At 38.6% G+C, this 22240-nt stretch overlaps 1 protein-coding gene across 4 annotated transcripts in view; it reads left to right on the plus strand.

Moving 5' to 3' along the window:
• The window catches only part of GUCY1A3 (guanylate cyclase 1 soluble subunit alpha), a 32536-nt gene continuing 20851 nt past the window's right edge, over positions 10556–22240 (plus strand). For 3 of the 4 annotated variants that reach the window (XM_021395239.1, XM_021395240.1, XM_021395241.1), the window contains exon 1: positions 10556–10683. Coding sequence is in view for 1 of the 4 variants with exons in the window: in XM_021395242.1 (XP_021250917.1) it covers positions 10681–10683 (3 nt within the window). In the remaining 3 variants the exon portion in view is untranslated. The remainder of the gene's footprint in view (positions 10684–22240) is intronic. The other variant, XM_021395242.1, reaches the window with a different exon arrangement.

The raw sequence follows: 22240 nt of genomic DNA on the forward strand, positions 1-22240 counted from the left end.
TTTTCCTGCGAGCCCCAAATCTTCCAATCTGGGTGAGAGCTGTATTTTCCTTCCACCTTTTGTAATGCTATTTCCATCGCGTTAGTCCTGCTTATTGCTACAACTCCATACTTGTGAATAGATCTAGTAATTTTAGTCGCTAGAAATTCAGGGCCCAAAGTCATAAAATAGTTTGGCAATTGAGAGATATCACTTATAGAGGTTACAGAGGGTTCCTCCGAATGTGCTGGATTCATCTTGATGTGTCTTTTGTTAATATTCATGACAAAGCTTGCTTCATTGTACTAAGCTGAATATTTTGTGCAGTGCTCTCCCAAACACAGATGTGGATATGACAGTCACAAAAGAGTACTGACACCTTAGATCCTAAAGAAAAACATCGGATATTTTTTTTTCTCATGACTAAAAGCCTTTATCTCTCTTTCAATAGGAATTGCATATTAAGGTTTCAAATAAGCTCCATTAGTGCTTCAATTTAATTAGTATATTAGATAGTCTATCTCAAAAAGTCATATATTTCCCTAAGAAGAGGATAATTATATTTTTAAAATGTGCTTTTCTACTGGATTTATTTCCTTTTAACTAGGAAAAATAATCCAATCTCAACCACATAACTTATTCCTGTGGAGCATGGGAAAATATATTCACTGAACCACAGGCTAAGTTAACAAACTAATGCATCAATCCAGGATTCAGGTGGGAGATTTTTTAGACAAGAGATGTGGAAGCTGCATGTGAACAGAGTAGACTTATGAGTTTTGTGGATGCTGACCTCATCTGCCTGATACTCCTGATACTGATACTCGTTAGTTATAGCCAGAGTGTAGAAAACAAAACAGACTGTCTTTTGTGCAGTGCTGTATACCTGTACATCACTTAGGAAGCTATTATTGATAGCAATCCTTCTGCACTCTGTAGGCACAGAATTTTCATAGTGATGGACGAAAATCTCCTTATATGCTTCTGCTGTATTGTTCTGCTAAATATGGGATCCTACACTGAGCTGTCACTCTTAATGTTGACTAAATTCCCTGGGTAAAAATCTCATGTTAATAGTACAACCACAAGTTTAATGGAAAGTGACAGCTTAACAGAAACGTGGGAGATCGGGAAAACAAAAATAACCAATCAGTCTTTTCCAAAATGATGCTTTTTAAAAAAATAAAAATAAAAAAAATAAGAAACACTTTTATTTTCTGACTTGAACAATACATGCTGTTCCATTCAGTTTAGTTCACTGTAAGAGATAGGGATATTGACTTTTTCACTCCAGTGTCTCAAGTGCTAGCTTCTTCTAGTAGTAACGGAGTAATTAAGTCCATGAGTAATAGGATAATTAAGAATAAATACATTTTTCTTCCCATGTTTTTTTTAAGTCCAAAACTAGAATGCAGCTAGGCCGACACACCAGAAGGCTGTGCTGCCATTCAACAAAACCCGGACAGACCAGAGAGTTGGGCAGAGAGGAACCTGATGAGTTCAACAAGGGCAAGTGCAGAGTCCTACACCTGAGGAGGAATAACCACACACATCAGTGCAGGTTAGGGGCTGACCTGCCAGAAAGGAGCTCTGTGAGGAAGGACCTGGGTGTCCTGGTGGACAGCAGGTTGGCCATGAGCCAGCAGTGTGACCTTGTGGCCACGAAGGTCAATGGTATTCCGGTGTGCACTACAATGATCGTGGCCAGCAGGGTGAGGGAGGTGATCCTCCCCCTTTACTCAGCAATTGTGAGGTCACATCTGGAGTACTGTGGCCAGTTCTGGGCTCCCCAGTTCAGGAAAGACAGAGAACATCTAGAGGGAGACAAGCAGTGGGCCACAAAGATGAGTAGAAGCCTGGGGCATCTCTTATATGAGGATAGGCTGAGAGACCTGGGGCTGTTCAGCCTAGAGAATGGGGGATCTCATCAAATCTTGTAACGATCTAATGGACAGGAGTCAAGTGAATGGGGCCAGGCTATTTTCAGTGGTGCCTAGCAACAGGACAAGGGGCAATGGGCAGAAGCTGCAACAAAGGAAGTTCCACTCTCTTTTCCAATAGCATCAACTGAAAACAGCTCAGATCTGAGAGTAAGATGTGGCCATTCTGTATATGAACAAAAACAATTTTTGTGCTCAAATTCATCATAGACCAACAGCAAAAAATCATTCTTATATGACAGTTTTGATGCTTCCATCAATCCCTGACTGCTACGGCTTTGTTGAAGGACAGCTAACATTCAGTATAATTTAAAGTGGCCATTAGACTGTATCTTGACTTTCAGGATGCTACAGTGCTTTGTACACTGTAAGTTATCACTGCTCTGTAATATAAAAATTTACCTTCACCAAGGAATAACCTGCCTGTGGCTAAGGAAATGCTAGAAGGAGTGGAAAATTATAGATTTTGAAATCTGATGGCCTCCGATATGGAAATGTTCTCATCCAGTTTATTGCACACTGCGTACCTGTATCTCTCCGCACCAACCTAGATAATAGTTTTTTATTTTTAAAATGTCATTCAATATATCTGCATTTTTACATTTAAATAGAAAGAAACTTCCGTGATTTAATGACAAGTGATGCAAATTACATCATAAAAAATTAAAAATGAAAAATGAATAATTAAAAAATTAAAAATGAAATCCTTGCCAGAGTCAAACTGCAATTACTATCTGCAACCATTCAGAGCACTGAGCCACCACCTCCAGAACCTTTGAAGTGATTTCTTCCCTGTGAAGTTTAGTAAACTAAGGATTTTTCTTAGAAAAAAGAGCAGGTAAAGATTGTTTCTAAATCTTCTCTTCCTTGTTCTGAAACATTGTATTTTATTTGGATATGTGCTGGAAAGATCCATTAACAATTTTGCTGAATAAAAAGTCAGATCTAAGGAGATCAAGACAAATCAGGACTATAAAGTTAATTTCATTCATACTTTCTTCTTTGGCCCTTACTTCACTGTTTGTTTTGTGTGTGTGTGTCCATCCTAACCTGTAAGGTTAGAAACATATTTATAATGAGTCAAGATTTCACATATCATCTAAAAATGATGCTAATTAAACTATAATGGTATTTATATAGTGCCTTGCTAGCTGAAAACCATACAGTTTTGTAAAAACTTAGTCCACAGTGATGCTGCCTATGATAGCTACAGTGGGCTCATTTATTTAGTAGGTACATCAGCCAACTTTCCAGTCTCATCTGCCTTCTCATACACCTACACCCATAGTAAACAGAACATACTTACAAAATACCCAACAGAAAATCTTTCTATCTTCCACATTTTCAATTAAAAGTAGTTTTTAAAATGAAGAGCTTTTTAAACTGGATTTGAGGTGAAGTAGCTGTGGTTCTTTTACAAGAACTGGCACAGGATTATGGTATTGGTAGCACTGAGGCAGGTATCTTTGTAGGCCCATGTATATGCTTTGGAATTGCCTGCTTGCTGGGATGAAGTATATAGGTAGTTTAAACTCTGCTACGTTTCAACCTTATTTACCTTATTTTTCTTTCTAATATCAAGTTAAATTATGCTTATATTGTCATACTCTACTACTTTATTTTCTCTTTATGGGCATTACAGAGATGTTTTTACTGTGTGAAGAATATTATCTTTATTGGTTTCCTCATTCCGGCACATCACTATACGCACAAATACACTGTGGCCCAATTTTTCCCCACAAAATTGCATAAAGTTGACCAGTTAGTTCTACCGTTCAAAATCTTCATGTTCCTATTTTAAACTTTTGAAACTTCTGAAAAAGATTTTTTCCCTGAAGAAAATCTAGAACCCATTAAGATAAGAAAGGGATGAACAAGAAAATACATTATAAAATCTCTCCTGTCTTTGAAAAACTAACATGCAGCCTTCTCTGTGCTTTAAGCCTTGTCTTAGTGTAATGCCTGCACTGCAGATCTCATCTCTGTGCTGTGTATTTTGAAAACAATGATACTGCAGAACTGTTTAGCCTCTGCAAATGACGAACTTTCTGTCATCAAAATCCAAGATCACTCAAGGAACTTAGAAATATTGTCTGAGTTTAATGAAAATGAAACAGAGAAACGTATGCTATCTGCATACTGATGCAGCTTAGATCACTAGTCTCCTGCATAAGTTTCACGTAATTATAGACAGAGTAGTTAAGGTAATGTAACTTGTAGGTGAGTTGAGCACTCATTACGGCTGATTATCAATTGATAAATTGGAATGTTTTGCTTTTTTTCAGATTCTGTCCTTTATTTTCTTCTTACTGGAATTTCTCCCCATTGCCTTTGTGAGTAGCATTTTGGAGAGTGAACATTAAGGCATGGCAAAGACATATTTTTGATGCTGATCACCTTGCAGCAAGCGTCAGCAAGTGCTGCGGTACTTGATGTAACTTAGTAGTGGAAATTTTCATGGAACAGCTCGTGTCTGAGATTTGAAACTCACAGGCAAAAGGTATCAAATGATACTGCTCTCTTGAAACTATCACTTTTTTTTATTCTTACCTATATTTGTATCTGTTGCCATGTACTTCCTCTGGCTTTTCAGAACTTGTTTTTTTTCTCTCTTCCTTATTCTGATGCTAGTCATTACATTAAGTCAATTTCAGATTTCTTTCTTTTGTTGTCTTATCATAATTAACTATTCAAAAATGAGAGCATAAGTGTTGCGTTGTGCTGATTTTATACAAAGAATCTACTCACAGGCTTATTCCATTGGAAAGGTCTCTAGAACAAAAGGAGTATCAGGACAACTATAGGAAAATGTGCACTGCAAAGAACTAATTCTTTTGATGAATACAACTGTGAGTTGAAGGGAAAATGACAAATTTTTGTGCCTAACATGAAAAGGAAGGTTTCTGTAGAGATGTGGGACATCTTAAAAATGATTTTAGGAAATTTCAGTATGAAGGTAAGAATCATATTTGAAAAAAATATTTTATTTTGTAAAAAATCAAAGCTCAATGTACTTCATGTGTCAAATTCAGGTTATAATACACTTTTTTATCTGTAGTTAGTCTTGATTTAATTAGTATGTGCTTGTCTGAAGCCCTCGTCTTACACTTTCAGTGCTCAGCTGCATAATGCACTGGGCTTTAGAAACAATGTTAGAATGTATTTCTGCTGGTGTCATTTCCTCAGAACTGCTCTGCTGCTGCGTTAGAGGGAGGCAGTTTCTTTGTTAGCTCTCTGTTAGCTACTCTAAAATTAAACTATACAGTTCATCTGGAGGGTGGGAGCTTTACTGATAAATTAGAAAGTCAACTCCAATCAGTTCCTTGCAGTACAACAAGCCTATTCAAACACTTCCAGCACTCTATAACAACTGTTGAGAGCTGGATTCTGTTGATGATAATACCTTTGCTCTATAAGTAACCCATTCATTTTAACTCCATGTGAACCAAACAAAGAGGATTCAAAGTAAAATAATTAGGGAAGTGAGGAGTAGGCACAGAAAACAGGAAACCCTACATTGATTGTGGTGGGTCAGTAGGAGCTTTGTCATTATATGTAGCGACAGTAAGATAAAACTTTATCTATAAAAACCAGTGTTTGCAAAACCATTTTCTGGAATAAGGTCCCTCTAACTCCTCATCAGTTTGCCTCAAAATCAGGAGTGGATCTAGATGTTTCCAAAACCATCTACAAGAGAAACTCCAAAATTTTGCTAGTGAATGTTTTAACGAGTTAATTTATCTTTACAAAACAGATGTTGTGCATATCACATAGCATCCAAATGTATGAAAAATGAGTGGAACCCATTGTACCTGGCACAATTCAAACAGACTTTCCTTGACAAACAGTGAAGGAGTAATTTTTATAATGAAGTAATCATGCAACTTTATCTAATCTAGATCAGAGACTAAAATACAGAATTAATACTATCGTTGTGCACAAAAATAATAATCTCATTCTCAGTAATGCTAAGACAGCAGTTAAAATGAGCGCCTCAGACATGACTGCCAGCTTCTGCAAAGGTTTTTCTTCCTACATCAGTTCAACATTTGAATGAAGCTAATATTCAGACTGTATGCACATAGCACTGCATACAGCAAATGTTTTTCAAACACGAGCAGTTTAGAAATAAATATTTGTTCTGCATAATAGCTGACTTACTAGATCAGCAAAAAGCTGTTAAATAGTGAAGAACTCAGTCTGCAATAACTGCACTGTCTCAGCACAAGTTTTCCACCAAAATTTGATATACTGATATATTCCCAGCTGTAAGAAATACATTAAGTAGATAGATCTATTCTTTAATATGTCAACTGTTATCTAAACAGATACCAAAGCATTTGCTAGATTTGAATTCCTGTACCTACAAGAATCAATTCACTAAGGTGAAACAAGCTAAAATTTACTGCAGCATAAATGCACTTTATGGCCCTTGATCTCTGCAACCCTAATTCCTTGAGCTCAGTTCTCTCTGTGGGAGCACTCTGCAGCTCCCTTCCTATCCGCCTCCCTGCCTGCCTAAGCTCTCTTCTCACGGAAATCAAAGCACAGTAGAAAAGAATGCATTTGCAGAGCTCATCCAAGAGAAAGTAAGGGTGTCATCGGGGCATACACCTGGAACTAGGAGGTGAAAAATGATTTTTGGATTACACAGCATAGACATAGCCTATGTTTAGTACAACGCATGACAAAGATTTCATAACAATCCTGTCACTTGGGACAGGAAGGATTCTGTAACAATTTAAATTAGAGGAGGATGCAAAGAGTTTGCAATTACTCAAGCTGGAACTTGTATTTTAAGTTGAGAGCTTCCTAAATATGACTTCAGAAGTGAAAGAAACTTATCCTCTGGCCAAGTGTCATTGCTGCTCTGCCTAAAAACAGGTACTAATACTTGATCAGCACAAACCATCAATCTTCTGACTTAAGAATTTTGTGCAAGAGAGCAAATCTGACCGGCAGGAAGATGTTTCCACAGGAAGTCTGACTACCTGTAATTTCCAATGGAGAAGACTGAGAATCCCATTTATCTGTCACTGCAGTTAGAGCCATCATAGTATTTATTTGACTCTTCATGGTAAATCATCATAAGAACTTCACAGAATTGTATTTCTATACAACCTACAGACATATTGTCACAGGCCACCTCATAAATCTAGACAGTCCTTCAGGAAAGAGTAGTTTACCAAGAAAAACAGCAACAGCAACAAAAATCTTTTTGATCCTTGGAAACCACATGTCCCAGGACAGGTTGCCTTCATGTATACATAGTCTAAGAAGAAATGTGGAACCACTTGTGTTTTCATTTATTCATTGAAACAAAACCTTTCTTCAAGACAGACTTAAATTTTCTTTGCAAATAAACATTATTTGGTGAAAATGAGTTAGATGTGAATAAATCATTGAAACCTCTTCTGAATTTGCTATAATTTCAATAAAAGACCCAGTAGGTCCCTTCAGGCACATCATGAGTAGTATGTTCTCCACAGTTTACAACTCTCTATAGCAAGAACAAGTTAAACAATAAAGGAATTCTAACCAGGTGGAAGTTAGACCCCAAATCCACAGTTAATTTAAGTTTTGATGCATTTTAGATGCAAAATTAAATTAACTCTACAGTTTGCAGCACATCTTTTGGCACTTACATTGATTTTAGAAGGATCTTAAGAAGACACCTTGTATGATATGATTTTTTTTAAGGTTTTCATGTGCTCATCCACCTTCAAGAATCATTGTCATTTCTTGTTCTGCAAAGCCTAATTTGACTACAAGTGCCATGGATCAAGTGACTGTCACCTTTCTGTGTCATGTGCACCTCCCCTGCACTGGAATGGAAACCTCTTGTCAGTCTCCAAAATTTGTCTTTGAATGGCAGTACTGAATATGTATGATTTTAGGGGTGTGGTTTAAATTACAATCACAAACTAGGAACATGATAAAAAAGTTAATTAAAGTTACAAAGGAAAATGTTATAGTCAAGGAACAACTGGGTTAGCTCGTGCCTTCAGTGAAGACACAAGAATATGGCCATATTGCTCCTGTGTTTAGTAATCCACAGAGTAGAAGTGTACCAATCCAGGAAGCCAATGAAAAATCTGGTTGACCAGCTTGGATTCAAAAGCTGAAAACCAAAATGTGCATCGTAGTGTATCCACATGAATATTATTTTTGTATAAATAATGGATTACTAACTGAAGGGGACAGCTTCAGTATCATTTTGGCTGCAATACATTTTGCATGGACCGCATAAGGAAGAGCAGTGCCAACAGCTGAGGGGAGGCAGTGCTTCCTCTCTGCTCAGCACTGGTCAAACAGATCTGAAGCACTAGATCAGTGGTGGAAGTGCTTTCCAACCTTAGTTTGCAGTTCTGTGGTCTGCCAGCACCTCCAGCCCCACAGTGCTGTTATCTGAAGCCAACCAGGCTAAGCCATAGTTGTTCAGCTCCACAGCTCTGGGCTTCAGCTTTCCATATTTTCTCTCAATTGTTATCAGAAATTTCAGTTTCCATGGAGGAGATGATAAATTTGGGAGATGCTTCTTCAAGACAGAATTTTAAGAACTTGGTTTAAACACAGCAGATACCAGTAAATGGCAGTTTAGATGTGTTAATTATGCTCTGAATGATGATGCTCATCTATTTGATTCCACATACATCCTAGCAGCATTACAGCTAATATTTACATTTTATTGTTCAGAAAGAGACCTCTAATTTAAAAAAGAAATTGAAGAAAATGCAGCCATTATGAAGTGTAACAGAAGTGTTTCTTGATGGAAACTTTTTTGTGTGTGTGTTTCTAAGATCTTACAAAACAAATTTATCAAATCTAGTTTTGTTTGAAGTACTAACTTTCAAAGACTAAAGGAAAAAGAACACTGCCCTAGATTAATACTTCAAATAATATAATTTGAAATACAATTTTCTTCCTCCAAATCCTCACTGCAAAGATCTTATTCTTCAGTCTTTCCTTTGTCTCATGTAGTGCAAGTCTGCAAGTCATTACTGATGCACACACAGTGAATGGTGCAGCAGGGGTGAACAGCATTTCAAGGGTACTAGGAGACCTACAGGTGCATGTCTCCCATCCAAACCCACCTTTCTTACACCAGGCACAATAGGTTCACGCTGCAGTGATCATCATCTCTAAATTCGCATCACATTGAATCTCTTAATCCCTTTTGGTACAGGAAGTTGGTAACAGAAATCCTTTGTATCAGCTGCTTATGGCAAAAGCTGGTTCCCTGGGATCAGGAAGCTGACACTGAGCAGGAGAACATTTGCAAATGAGAGCAAACTTTGGCATGACTGTACCTTGCTGTGAGACTGCCCTTTGTAGAGGCGAGAGACTCTATCAATGCACTATTTATTAATTCAGTAATTTTATCAGGTAAAGTATGTCTCAGTCTAGTTAGCACTCAACTAAGCTCCACGTTGCCTGTTGATAACTGCAGAAATAGCAAGAAAATGGGCTTTGGCAGATTATTTTCTGCTGACTATCTGGTGGTTGAAGGAATTCATCGGTCGCTTTATTGCAGCTGTCAGGTCTGTCCTCTGTCAACACAGCAGGGAGGGAAGAACAGCATGAAGCAGACATAGCTATGAAACCATTTTTCAGCTCTGATAGCCAAGAAGGCAACAAATCATTCACATCTTGATATTTTGTACCCCTCTCATGTACAGGTGATGTGCTCAAAACTACTCAAAGATATGTCGGCTTTGTTTTAGTTGATTCCAGCTCTGTCTTCAACACAAGCTTGTTAAGGTACAAGAGATGATACCCTATGATTTTCTGTGGGTATGGATCTCCCACAAACCCATCCTTCAGCACACCACAGCTGTTTTTCTTGGTGAAATCTTCTGTTTGCTCCCATGTGACTTCATAGAGCAATAATCCTGCTGGGAGGCTGGTCAGTGCTAATGGTCCCAGCCCACCACAATTAACATTTCCGACCAGGGCTTCCAGGGCTCCATTAGTGGAGATTTCAGAATTGTGAAGCTGTGTTTCATTGCTGACATTCAAGAATTAAGAGTACGATTTCAGACTTAGGTAGCTCTATAAAAAGTATTTGATGAATTAGTGTTCTAAATCAAGTTCGACTTGGTATGTCACTATTCTGAAATTGTTTAAATCACTTTTCTCCGTTTAGTTTTACTGGGAAAGGTGGTTTCCCTTCCTCATTGCTTAACTGTTGGTTACAATCCTCACACATCAAAGCTATAGTGAAAATGTGTATACTATATATGTAAAGATGCAGACTATCGCCAGCAACAAGTAAATCAAAGCTCTGCCAGGAAACTGCGCACAAAACGAAGATGGTAGCACCCGACTGTCACACCGGAGAGCATTCAGACGGACACTCGCGTGGAAAAGACCTCCAATAGTCGCAGCCTCCCGCCACCTCGGGTGACACCGACTCCTGCTCCGGTGGAACCCGCGACCAGGAGCTCCCGGCTCCGCGTAGGCGGACATTTCTCGCCCTGCTCAGGCCAGGGCGCGGGGCCGCGCAGTGCCGGGCCGCCGGGAAAGGAAGGAGCTGGCGGCGCTGAGGCCGCACGCGTCCCCTCAGACCGCCCCCGCCTCGGCTCGGGGCCGCCCGGGCCGCCCTGATTGGGCCCGCGGGGAGGCCCCTCCCGCAGGGCCTCCACCCCCCCCGCCCCGGGCCGGCCTCGCGCCGCGCCCGCTCCCCAAATACACCTTGTCCGGGGAGCGCAGCGGAGCAGTGCCTGGAGTCCTCCGCGTGGCCGTGGGCAGCACTCGCGCCATGGTGAGTGAGCACTGGGGCGCGATGCGATGCGGGGCGCGGCGCGGCGCGGCGCGGCGCGGCGCGGCGGGGACCCTGGACAGCTCTGGGACGGGGCGCTGTGGAACGCGGGCCGGGCAGAGCCGGGCAGGGGGGCTCGGGCTGGCGGGCGGGCGGGCGGCGGGGGGGAGATCCCCGGCAACGGGGGGCGCGGGGAGCCCCTCGGCCAGAGCCCCTCAACCAAACGTGAGCTGGAGCGCAGTACGGTGCGGTTCGGCGCCGGGAGCGATCGGAGAGGCGACGCAGGGCTCGAGCCACCGGGGGCCTTTGTGCATTGTGCGGATTTGTAAGAATTCGCTAGCCGATAGTGCCCGCCGAGCTGACTGCAGCCATTCGGACTGGCTGTACTGCTTCACAATTAGGCAAGCTCTCTTATCTCATCTCCATCTGTAACCATTTGTGACGCTTGAGAAGTTTTTCTCTCAAATGCAAAGGAATACCTTTTATCTATCATGTATACTTTCCCATGCTTCATCCAATGCTACTCCTACAACGGCTTTATTTTCAGAGCTGGTTGCTTCTGCTGTGTAGAGATTGAGGTGGCTTAATTATGTCCAAAAGACGAATGAACAGGAAAAAAATGCCCTGTGTGAAGATATGGTATTGATATTGCTGTATTGGTGTGAAATGAACGGGTATGGAATGCTGTATTGAGCCCATTCACTTCCACTGCAATATAGATTACATTGTGCTACGTATAAGTAGGTCTGAAGAGATGTGCTCAAACTTTAGATAGATGAAATATTAGTAGGGAAAAGACATGTTTATTCACTCATATTTTCTATTGTAAAGTCTCAGACAACAGTTGTAATGGAACAATTATTCATTAGTGTAAACTGCAACAAAACAAGAGCAAGTGTTCAGTTATCTTGCTGTTAGTAGAAGAAAGTGTTTTACTTTTTTGGAAATGGCATAATCTTTTAGTTTTTCCTAAGAGAGAATTCCCAATGAAGCCACTCCCTTTTCTTGTAGATAAGGATAAGGTAATTTGTTTCCAAATTGCAGAAAGTAGGAGCAAGGAAATGTATGCTTCAAATCGCATAAATAGGTCCACTCCTTCCTAGCATTAGGAGCAAAAGGTGGTGACAGCTCATGCTAGAAGGAGATTCCAGTAGCAGGCTATTTTACATAGTTAATCAGAAAATTTAGGCAACTGAAGGGAATATGTGAAAATATGTTACAAATGTATACATGGGTGTTCTCTTCACTGTGAATTTTCTTGCTTGATTTGCGTTGCTCTGGAGCACTACATCAGAAGGTACGCTCATAGCTCTGATGAGTACTCTTTTGCTTTGTCAATACCAAGAACCTTAAATGAACTAGATGATTTTGAGGGAGCATGAGAAATGCTACAGTGGTGATATAAAAGACTTTACACTGCACATTCTCAGAAGAGAAAAGCAATTGCTGATATCATGCTGATCAAAATTATCCAGGAAAAGTAAGAAAGGAGAAAGGAAACCATATCTTGAGATCTCTTGTGTTTGTTTGTTTTGTGAAATTGTGTAGCCTACAGCTCTTATGACTCATGGCAGTGCAAGATTATGAGACAAACACTGCAGGAGAAACTGGAATTTAGTGCTGTAGTGTTATTTTTGATCCACTTTTTTGCCGTAATCAACAAAATGGTTCACCATCCCTTGTCCCATTGGTTCAGTTACCTGTCTGAGTGTGCGGTAGATAGAGAACTATGGAATAAAAAGGAAAATGAGAAGTCAGGGCTGGCATTTGTGTTGTGTCCATAGAACTAAGTACTAAAGTCTTCTGTGTTTGTCTTAGTCTGGTGAATGTTTATTTAAAAATATGTCTATAACCACTCTATGACACTCTGTTTCAAAACAGATCCCGTAGTGAAATCAAAATGTAAATAAGAGTTTATCAAAAAATGCTCAAAACATCAATAACGATCAAAACCTGGCTATGTCATGTAATAAAAGGTAATGTCACAGTCACTGAAGATGATTGCTGTCTGTCTGAAAATCCTGAGAAGCAAAGAGAGCAGTCCAAGAACTCCAGGTAGATTCTGTAGAAAAAGCAGCTATTTTTCCTTTTAACCAAAAAGAGCTGTTTCAGCAAAAGATGATGTAAATCATGTTAAAGAAAATAAAAAGAAGAATATCAAGCACTACAGTAATCTTAGGAAACAGATACAGCATTCTAAGTTACAAGCAAGGGTATATGTGTTACAAGGTACTTGGCCACTTTTTCTATCTCCTTTGTAGACAAACAGGTTTGCATTTTTTGTATAAATTTATTTAGTGAAGTAAAATTCTGTATATTTTTTTTTAAAAAGGTTTTAAAATAGTTATCAGAAACTACAGAATATATTTTAGGGATTTTTTTTTTTTTTTTTTTTTGGTAATGATATCTAGAAATCATTGTTTCACCTTGTCTATTTTATTAGTAACTGGAAATTAAGCTATTCAGAGCCTGCGTTAGAATTTCTTTGCTGGAGTTCCTTGTGCTCTCTGCACTATTTCCTTTTTCAAAGTCTTCATGTGTTTATTAAAATTCACTGCATTTATTTAAATGCCTAGTATTTCCATTATGTTTTTTAGCACTTGAAGTTTAAATTGAGTCAAATCTCACATTTGACATTACTTTGAACATTACTTTCATCATGTTTTGAGCATCTGAGCTGTATATATACTAAGTATTCAGTGAGTCTTTCATGACTAGTTGTACCAGTTGGTAGCGAATCAGGTTTATCATATCAATGTTCAGGTATAAGACTTTTTACAAGAAAGAAATGCTGTTCAGGACAGAGTATTAATATGTGTTCAGTTTTAAAATGCCAATAGGATTTATGCACATGCATAAATGGGGTAATGCTAGGGTTTAAACCACTGTTGGCCCTTTTTTGTTTGTTTAGTTTTTTTTTTTATTGTGTTTTTTTTTTTTCCTAAAAAAGACAGGAAAATTTGCTGGAGATGGCAGGTTTTTTATTAGATTTCTGCTTATTGATCTATGAATCAATTGAAAAGACCATGTTAATATCTCTAAAGAATCTTCTAACTTGTAACACAAGTATCAATTGCTATTCATTTTGTAGCATCCTCTATTTCCAATTCTTAGGTTGTCCTACTCAGGCGATGCCACTGCTGGATCGGTGATAGTGTTTCCTAGTCAATCTGGTTCATTTAAGCCCTATAGTTCATAGAGTATCCTTATTTATTTTGGTAGATATGGAGTTTAGAGCAATCTGCCTTATGCTGCTATTTCATTTATTTATTTGTTTGTTTTAATTTATTCATTTGTTGAGGAGGGCAGATTCCATTGATGTCAGTTGTTCTGCTGCTTCATTACCTAATTAAGAGCAAAGATGTTTACTAGGAATTCATTTTACTTCTCTATAAAGAGGTCTCACCATGTCCTCTTCACTGCTGCAGAATCGAAACAAACTTGAAGTGTAGCACTTCCACAGGCTTCCAACCTTTGAAAGAACTTCGCTTTATGAGAGTGTAGGTTTTTTGTGATACTCACACTTATTTTTCATTTATATTTCTTATGATAGTTTGGTTAAATGGAATCATTGCCTCTGCTAAGATTACAGCTTTCATGTTTAAGTGCAGGGTAGTCTACCTAGCTCTCTTGTTTTATTGAAATAGCCCTTTCGTACTTCAGTCTCAAGGTTACTTTTAAGAACTATCCCTGCTCCTTGAACCTGGCAGCATTACCCTTGTTCTTGAATTCATGATTCTTGATTTACAGATGTTATTCTTGTTTTCACCGCTCCAACTCTTTCAGTTTGTTCTTTGTGTTTCTCAAAGCTAAGCCATGGATTGATTCTATTCTTGCATATTCATTCCAGAAGTAGCTGTTCCAAGAGAATGGTGCCCTGCTAGTAGTAGTAGTATTCAGGCAAATGTAAATCAGCACCAGCAGGCTGCTTTCCCACAGGCAACATACTGAACCTAGCTGATAAGCAAGCAGAAACCTTACATACTATGTCTGAGAGGGCGCTTCTTTCACCATCCCCCCACTGACTGTACCTCTCACCACTGTGTAGAGGATACTGTGCTCTCCCTTTTTGAGTGCCAAGTATTTTTTCTCTGCCTTTGGGCAAGGCAAAAAATACCTGAAGGACTGCACCTGAGCATGTGGCTGTGGGGCACAGGACTGCCTGAAGCTGTCTGTTGGGACTGTTTGCCTATGACTTGCACTTTATGCATGGCTATGCCCGTTGATTGTTTCAGCTAAGTCCATATAGAAAATAGGTCAGCCATGCAGTGGCTCAGGAATAGAGCTTTAATTGTGTGGATTGTAATATAGAAAGCAGGGTGTGTGCATTATCATGGAAGAGGCTGAAGGCAGTTCCAAAGATTTTATCAGGCATTGTGGAATCTAGCCCTCAGACAGCTATTTGTATCATAGGGTTACAGGGCATATTCCATGCAAGTCATCCACCTGTTTCAGTGCGAGTAAAAATTTCTTACTGTAAAAATCTTTTTCTTTCCCCACAAATGGAAATTGAAACAAACATACGCTTATGAAGTGAACCTCTTCCTTGGCCCAATTCTAAGATATTCAGAATGAAAATTAACCAGTCTTTTGGAGAAATGATATTTTGTGGGGATCCTGCTGATGGTTTTAGTGCAGTTTAATTCTAGAACGTCACGGATTCCAGAGGGTGCAGTAAAAGGCAGTTCCTGTGGTGCCACACACAGTGGTTGCTGCACTCTCCAATTTTAATCAGCAATAGTACAGTTTTTGAGATCCTAGGTTTTTCTATGGCATATTAAACAGGAATACACTGTATAGAAGAAACTCTCTTTCTAATGTTATCTGAGGTAAACATGTTTAATTTCATTTTAACCTTGCATTTCACTTGGTGCTTGATACAGATGGAAACTGACAAAAGCTGTTCAAGGAGAGTGGATTTCTCTTCGGCAAATGCAGAAACCCTTCACACATGAGAGAGCATTGTAAAAGGCATTGGCAGAACACCTCAGCAAGATTTCTAGTTTGTTACTTGGAAAAACTGGGATTTTGCATTTCCTCATGATTAATTATACATTTTGAAAACAGAGGACGGTGTACCCAGTAGCTGTCATGTTAGCAAGGAGGGGTGTCAGCTAAAAGCTGTGTGGCTCTGTAGTCTTGGCTGCAGGCACTCTGGAGCCTAAAATATTTGTTGCAGTTGCTGTTTGAAATAGAACTGCTAAAAATGGCAAAATTTCCATGTCTTTAGAGAAAGCATGTATCAATCTAACTTTTAATTTACCTTTTTTCTTTTTTCTTCATAGTTTTCCATTTGCACGGACAAGCTGTGAGTGCAAAACCATTGGCCTCTTGTTGAGAAAAATACTCAGTTAATCGAAAAAACTGTTCAAATTTCGGTGAAAATAGCCATTAGTCCACAGAATTCACAAAGCATGTTTAAAGTCAGTATTTTAAAATTTCCATATGGGGAGAATGATATGAAAGGAAGGATTGTTTTGGGGCTTAAGAAACTTAAGAAGGCTTTTGGACAGTGTGGAACCAACTATTTTTTTTATCAAAAATGTCAGAAAATCATGACAGGAATGATCACAATTAATTTTAGATTGAATGAACTTCTAGAGAAGAAAACTAGAGCAACTCAGTTCAGGAGAGACAGATTCACTCCTTAGTCCAACTGTGGCCTTTCCTTTGTGATCTCTGGCATATCTCATTGCCCCACTTTTAAAAGAGGCATAGTAACACTTTGTATCCCATTTTTCTGTCTTTGCTATTCAGAGGGCAAGTTCTTCAACCCAAATAATAGTCTTTTACTATACATTTGTATATGTCCCTGATCTTAATTTGGGTCTTTTGCAAAGTTAAATAATACACCTAGCATTGGTGATAGAGAAAAAGCAGTAACTCCAGCAGAATGCAAGATTACATTGGCACAATTTCTCAGCTAAGCACTCTGTCCAAGGATAATCTCATCAGACAGAAAGTTAAATAACAGTGTTTCAGTTAAAGCAAAGTCTCCTTAGGAATTTTCATGTGCTGACCAAATATCAGTGTCACTAACTGAATTGTGGCCTTCTTGATTGCTGAAATGTTATTCAGTAGTTCCTTTCTCCGACAGAAACATTTGATTGTGTGGTGGAAATGAAATACCATAGAAGAGATGCATCTTTTAGTTGTGAGTTAGGTATAGCTTCCAAAACATTTTAATAGGCTCATGAGACAGAGACTACATCTATTGTTTGACACTGAAAATCTACAGCTGATCTGGAAATTAGCATCAGCTTAGATGAGCTCTGCACTTACTCTGCATGTCATGCACTCTGGATCTGTGAGAGATGGAGCATGATAGTCAAGTAATGTGGAAAAAGTCACTGGCCACACCAATGGTAAATTTTAGAACTGATGGAATCACAGCTTAGTCAGAGTTTGAAATGCACAAATATACCAGACTTTCGAGAATGGGGGGCATCATGACAAGATACATATTATTCCCTTAGAAGAGTAGAGAGTGGTACTAGGAAATAAGAATAAAGTTTGGTTTTTAACTGTTAATTGCTATAGTGTAGGGAATGTGGTTTCATCTCTTCTGATTTCTCTTTGGAAATAACTTACAGTTCTAAGCAGTAGTAATTTCTAAGCAAAAATATATTTAAATGACAGAAGGGAATTAAGTGGTGAAAGTATCTTTTGAAATAAGATTTGAAGCAGCGAAGAACAGGGATTACTGAAGGAATAGAGGATTATGATTTATATGTAGTAAAAGCTGGAAAAGAACATCCGTCATTGCCCGTACTGTGGACACATTTTAGTTAGCAACATATTGGAATAGGGAGGAAATGAGATAAGAAACTGAAATGAGAGCAGAAAAACACCCAGTGTATTTTTTTAAAAATGTAGTTTTTAGTGCAGTTGCTGCAGTATACTGTATTGTAAATGGCTGGTCTATTTAACATTGGAATCAATATGCAAGAAAGAATTTTTATGCTACTATTTAAATAACACATACTTTCTTCCCATTTCTTACATGCTGAGAGTACAAACTCCATAAGATTCATGGTATTTCTGGATGCTCCAAAATACCAAGAGGCTTAAAGATATATATATTTTTTTTGACTTGAAGTTCTTCATGAAGGGAGTACTACCCTTCTTTATCCTTATACTTAGATGTCTGTTTTTATCCTCTGGGAACTCATGCCTACCACTCCTTCCCTTTGCCCTGACTATGAACATGTTCTCTTTGCCTTTTCGTTGTGAAATTTTATATATCTCTAGAAAAAAAAGAGTGAACTGCTAATAGAGCATCATCTTTCTGTGCATATACACACAAAGATGGAACCTATTCCTTGTCATGGGATTTCTTTGATAAAGAAACCAGTTAACAATAAATTTAATTTTCCATTCAAAGGAGCATTTCTTTTCAGGAAAACAATTATGCAAAATCTATTTGAGGTAGTTCTCAGAGTACATATGAACATGCCAGGACCAGAACTTGATTTTGGTTTATTTTAAGGGTTTTATCTCAGTTTACTGTCTGGTCTCCATGCCTTTACACATCTGAAACAACAGAGCTGTTTTTGGTTCTGGTTTAGAGATCCTATTCAGAGCACAAATATGCAACATTGCAAATTGGAGATACTCTATTGTCTGGCCCCTGCTTAACCCTCATAATGATTTATTTTAAAATTGTTTCTACCTTGAAGCTGAGCTTCTATAAAGACCAAGGAGAGTCTGTGACAGCTTTCTGAACCATTTAGGCAAAGCTTTAGAGTTGCGCTTATTATTCCAGAAACCATCTTGGTAAGATATTTGAAAATGATGTGGTTCCTTAACACAGTGAACAAAATCAGAACTGTTTGTGGTTGGCATACCATTTTAAAGATTCAGAGAATAGTAAATACAGAGTGGGTGCTGTATAACGTATTAGTGGGAAGTAGTACTTTAAAGGGCCTGCAATGTAGGAAAGCTCCCAAACTTCAAGTGAGTTTTAGGATGGCTGGGTAGTTTATCTATCATTGCAGAAGTTCATGTGCTGCAACAAATATATTTAACAATTACATTTGATCTTAGTTTTGCTTCATAATGAAATAAATCTGAGACGACCCCATTACCTCTGTGAAAGCAATGCAGCCCAGATCCTCTAAAGTCCTTACCTACCACTTTAGGGTTCAGGTTTTAGCCTTCAGGGGTAACAGGCACTTCACATCCATTATGAAGCTGTCATTTCCACATATCTGTGTGCTGCTATGTCTTTTTCTGATGCACTGATTTGGAGCACTAGCCTCTAACGCAAGACACTCAAGCTGTTGCTTGTTCATTTTGCCTGAGGACTGAAACACGAAGATTCCCAGTGCTGAAGTGCCACACCTTGTGCTGAACCAGTGCTGAACTGCCACACCTTGAACTACAAACTAAGTGCTGATACAGTTTCCTCCCTTCAGTGGTGGAGAAAAAGCAAATACCAGACTAAGAGAGCTGTCAGGGCCTTTGGAAATTTTTCTGTTTCATTGTTTCTCTTGTTAAGGATTTGTTCATCTTTATGTCCTTCTCTGCCTTCTTGTATTTTTCTTCCTCATTCCTTTTTCTGTCTTTATCTCCCTACTCTCCTTTTTTCTCTCACATAGTAAAGAACAGCAGATATTCATCAGCATTAGTTTGCAATGAGAAAGACTGCTATCTGAAAAATGCAGCAGAACTTCAGTGTTTAAGGCTTTGGTAGGTGTACAGTGATGTTGACGTAACTGCAGATAATGCAGTTGTACAGGTTGTGAGATCAAGAACTGTGGACAGTTGTAAGTTCTTTACGTGGAATAACTTAAGGAACCTGACACTATGTTTCACACTGTGCAGTGTTCAGGCTCTATATCATTAAAAACACATTTGTTTGGATCACAAGCATGTTGTTTGGTATTATTCATATGATCCTTGTCTCATGAAAAATCCAACTCCCCTGGTAAAATCATTTGCCTTGATTAAAGGAATAACTATCTGTATTTTCCAAATGGGGAAAAAGACCTGAGAACCTTGCCCAGAGTTGCACAATTTTGTGGGAAAAGTAGAAGAGCCCCTACGGTCAAAATGCATGTAATTTATCTCCGTAATTAAACCCTGAATTTGTTCCTGAACTTAAACTTTTTAATTGTGTTTTGTAGCAGAAGGCATCTGTAACTATTTAATTGAAAAGAAAGGTGCCTTCTGGTCCAGCCCTGTGGATATTGTGGAAGAGAACAATTAGGAAAGTGGTGGATCTCTTCCTCAGAGCTGTTTTCTTTGCCTTGTCCTCTAGGTACAGCAGTATCAGTAACTGCATGATGGCTGTGAAAACATCTCTTCAACCACATATTCTAGTTGAATACAACTCTTCAATATATATTTTTTTCCTATCGGAAAAATTATAACACCATGACCTTGCTGCTGCAGGACAAACTGTCTTCACTAATTAGAAATTCTTGCTTTTAGCTTCTCATGCATCATATTTAATCTCAAATGAGGACCAGTTGTGTGTTTACTATCACATTTACACATCAACATGCAAAAACCCAGAACAACAAAGGCCAAGGGCTTATTTTGCTTTGAAAATAAGAAAACAGCTAAGACAGTGTTTTTGTGACATCAGTGGCGGAACTGACAGAGACTAATCCTATTCCTGCTATATCCAGAAGCTTACTATTGACTTCAGTGTGAGTTGGCATGAGTTCCTAAAAACATGAATAAATATGAAAGGCAGTTGTCTGTGATTTTCAGTGTGAAAATGATCTTGTAGACATTGTACACACAAGTCACAGGTGACAAATGTTACGTTTAAAAACTCTGCACTTGAAAGCTACTAGTGAAACACTTTGCTTTCTGCAGACCTAATTTTCAAACAATTTTCTAAGATCTGTAGAGTTCAGGGAAGCTTTTAGTACTCCATCATTTCTAGAACTTGCTGTTCATTATAATGTAAAACTCTGAACACAAAGGGAGTTTTTTAACATATGCGCTGTCATAAGGCACTATACTCATTCCTCTATGACACCCCAGTATCTTTGGAAAACAGTAATGGTGTTTAGGCAAACCTGTGGGCCAGTTTTATAAACATGCACATTCAACTTCAATCAGATGAATATATGCAGATACAAGACTCAGCAAGATACGTGTCTTTGAGGAAGCAGAAGAATTATTTGGTCATCTCTGGATGCTTTACAGTTAATCCATACCATGGTATTCAAAGGAGAAATAACTTCATGGATTGGCAGTTTGGTAGTTTTAATAAGTTTATTGTTTCATTTATTACAGAAGATGTAGCAATCCTGGTTAAGTCATGAATACTAGCTAACAATTTCAGTGAAAAATATTTCGAGATAAAAAGCTATTAATTTCTTTTTTATTACAGTGGGTTACAATTCTTTTTCACTCTCTTTCTTTGGTGTTTCCAAACTATGAGCTAAGCAAAAATTGAATTTTTCACACACTGAAAGTTAAAGCTCTACTGAAAGAAGAAAAGTTATATGCATTGGTAAGCTTGAGAGATTCTGCTGTAAGTAGTTATTCAGAAAGAATCAGTAACCATAGCAGTTGACAACTGCTTCATATTCTAGAATCACAATGCTTTGCCTTTTGTGAATTCTAATTTACATTCCACTGACTATGGACAAGACTTTGATCTTTGCATTTAACTCCTTCACACTATTGTCAGCAAGTCAAGCTTTAATGCTTGAAATGACAGAAAGAGTGCTGAAGACATCAATTTATTTATATGCTTTCTTCTTATGATGCTCGCTAAAATACTGTACTTTCGTGGACTGCAAATGCAGACTAAAGGTAAACGCTATATGTAAAATATATTCCTTTAGAAGTGTGTGAATAATTTCTGGATATTTTGGATAGTTTTTGCTATTGTTTGTTCTCACTGTTTCAGTTGCTTTCCCCTCTGTGTACCTGGATCACTTACGATGTCATCAATTATGTCACTTCAGTATCAGGAGTTCTGAAAACAATTAAATAATGAGTTGTGGATACACACAACAGATTGTACTTCCGTGAAATATCTCTAGTTCTGCCTCAGATCTAAAGCCAGTGAGCAGTCAACCTTAAGAGCTCCTACAGTTAAGGTAGCTGGAGTTTTCATGGGCACCACCTCCATTATAAGCATTTAGTTGGTGGTACTTGCTATGTTTTGGACCCATAGTGAAGTTGAGAGGATGCGCCACAATCAAGAACTGCTATTTCTGCCTGAGGGCATGATGGAGGGGCAAAGAATCAGGTGCTCTGAGGCTCCCTGCTGGGCTTGCTATGGAATATTTTCACAGATAGCCTTTGACTAACAGGAAGAGAAAAATTTTCCCACGCTATCTTCTCAGCATGCCTCCCTGTTATTTGGTCCTAACATAGGAAAAATATTTACCCTGTGGAAGTGCCTGCGATACTTAAAATGACAAATACGTATCTTATAAGTTACATTTGGGCATCAGTCCTTCCTTTAGTTACATGCCAAAACACGGTTGCAGTTATTAGGGTTTCCCATGTGCATTTAATTGAAACCAGTTGTCAATGGTTTACGGGCGTTAGGCCCGATTCCGTGACAAAGGGGACGGGGGACCCA

Source organism: Numida meleagris, chromosome 4, assembly GCF_002078875.1.
Source record: "Numida meleagris isolate 19003 breed g44 Domestic line chromosome 4, NumMel1.0, whole genome shotgun sequence".
Classification (NCBI taxonomy): domain Eukaryota; kingdom Metazoa; phylum Chordata; class Aves; order Galliformes; family Numididae; genus Numida; species Numida meleagris.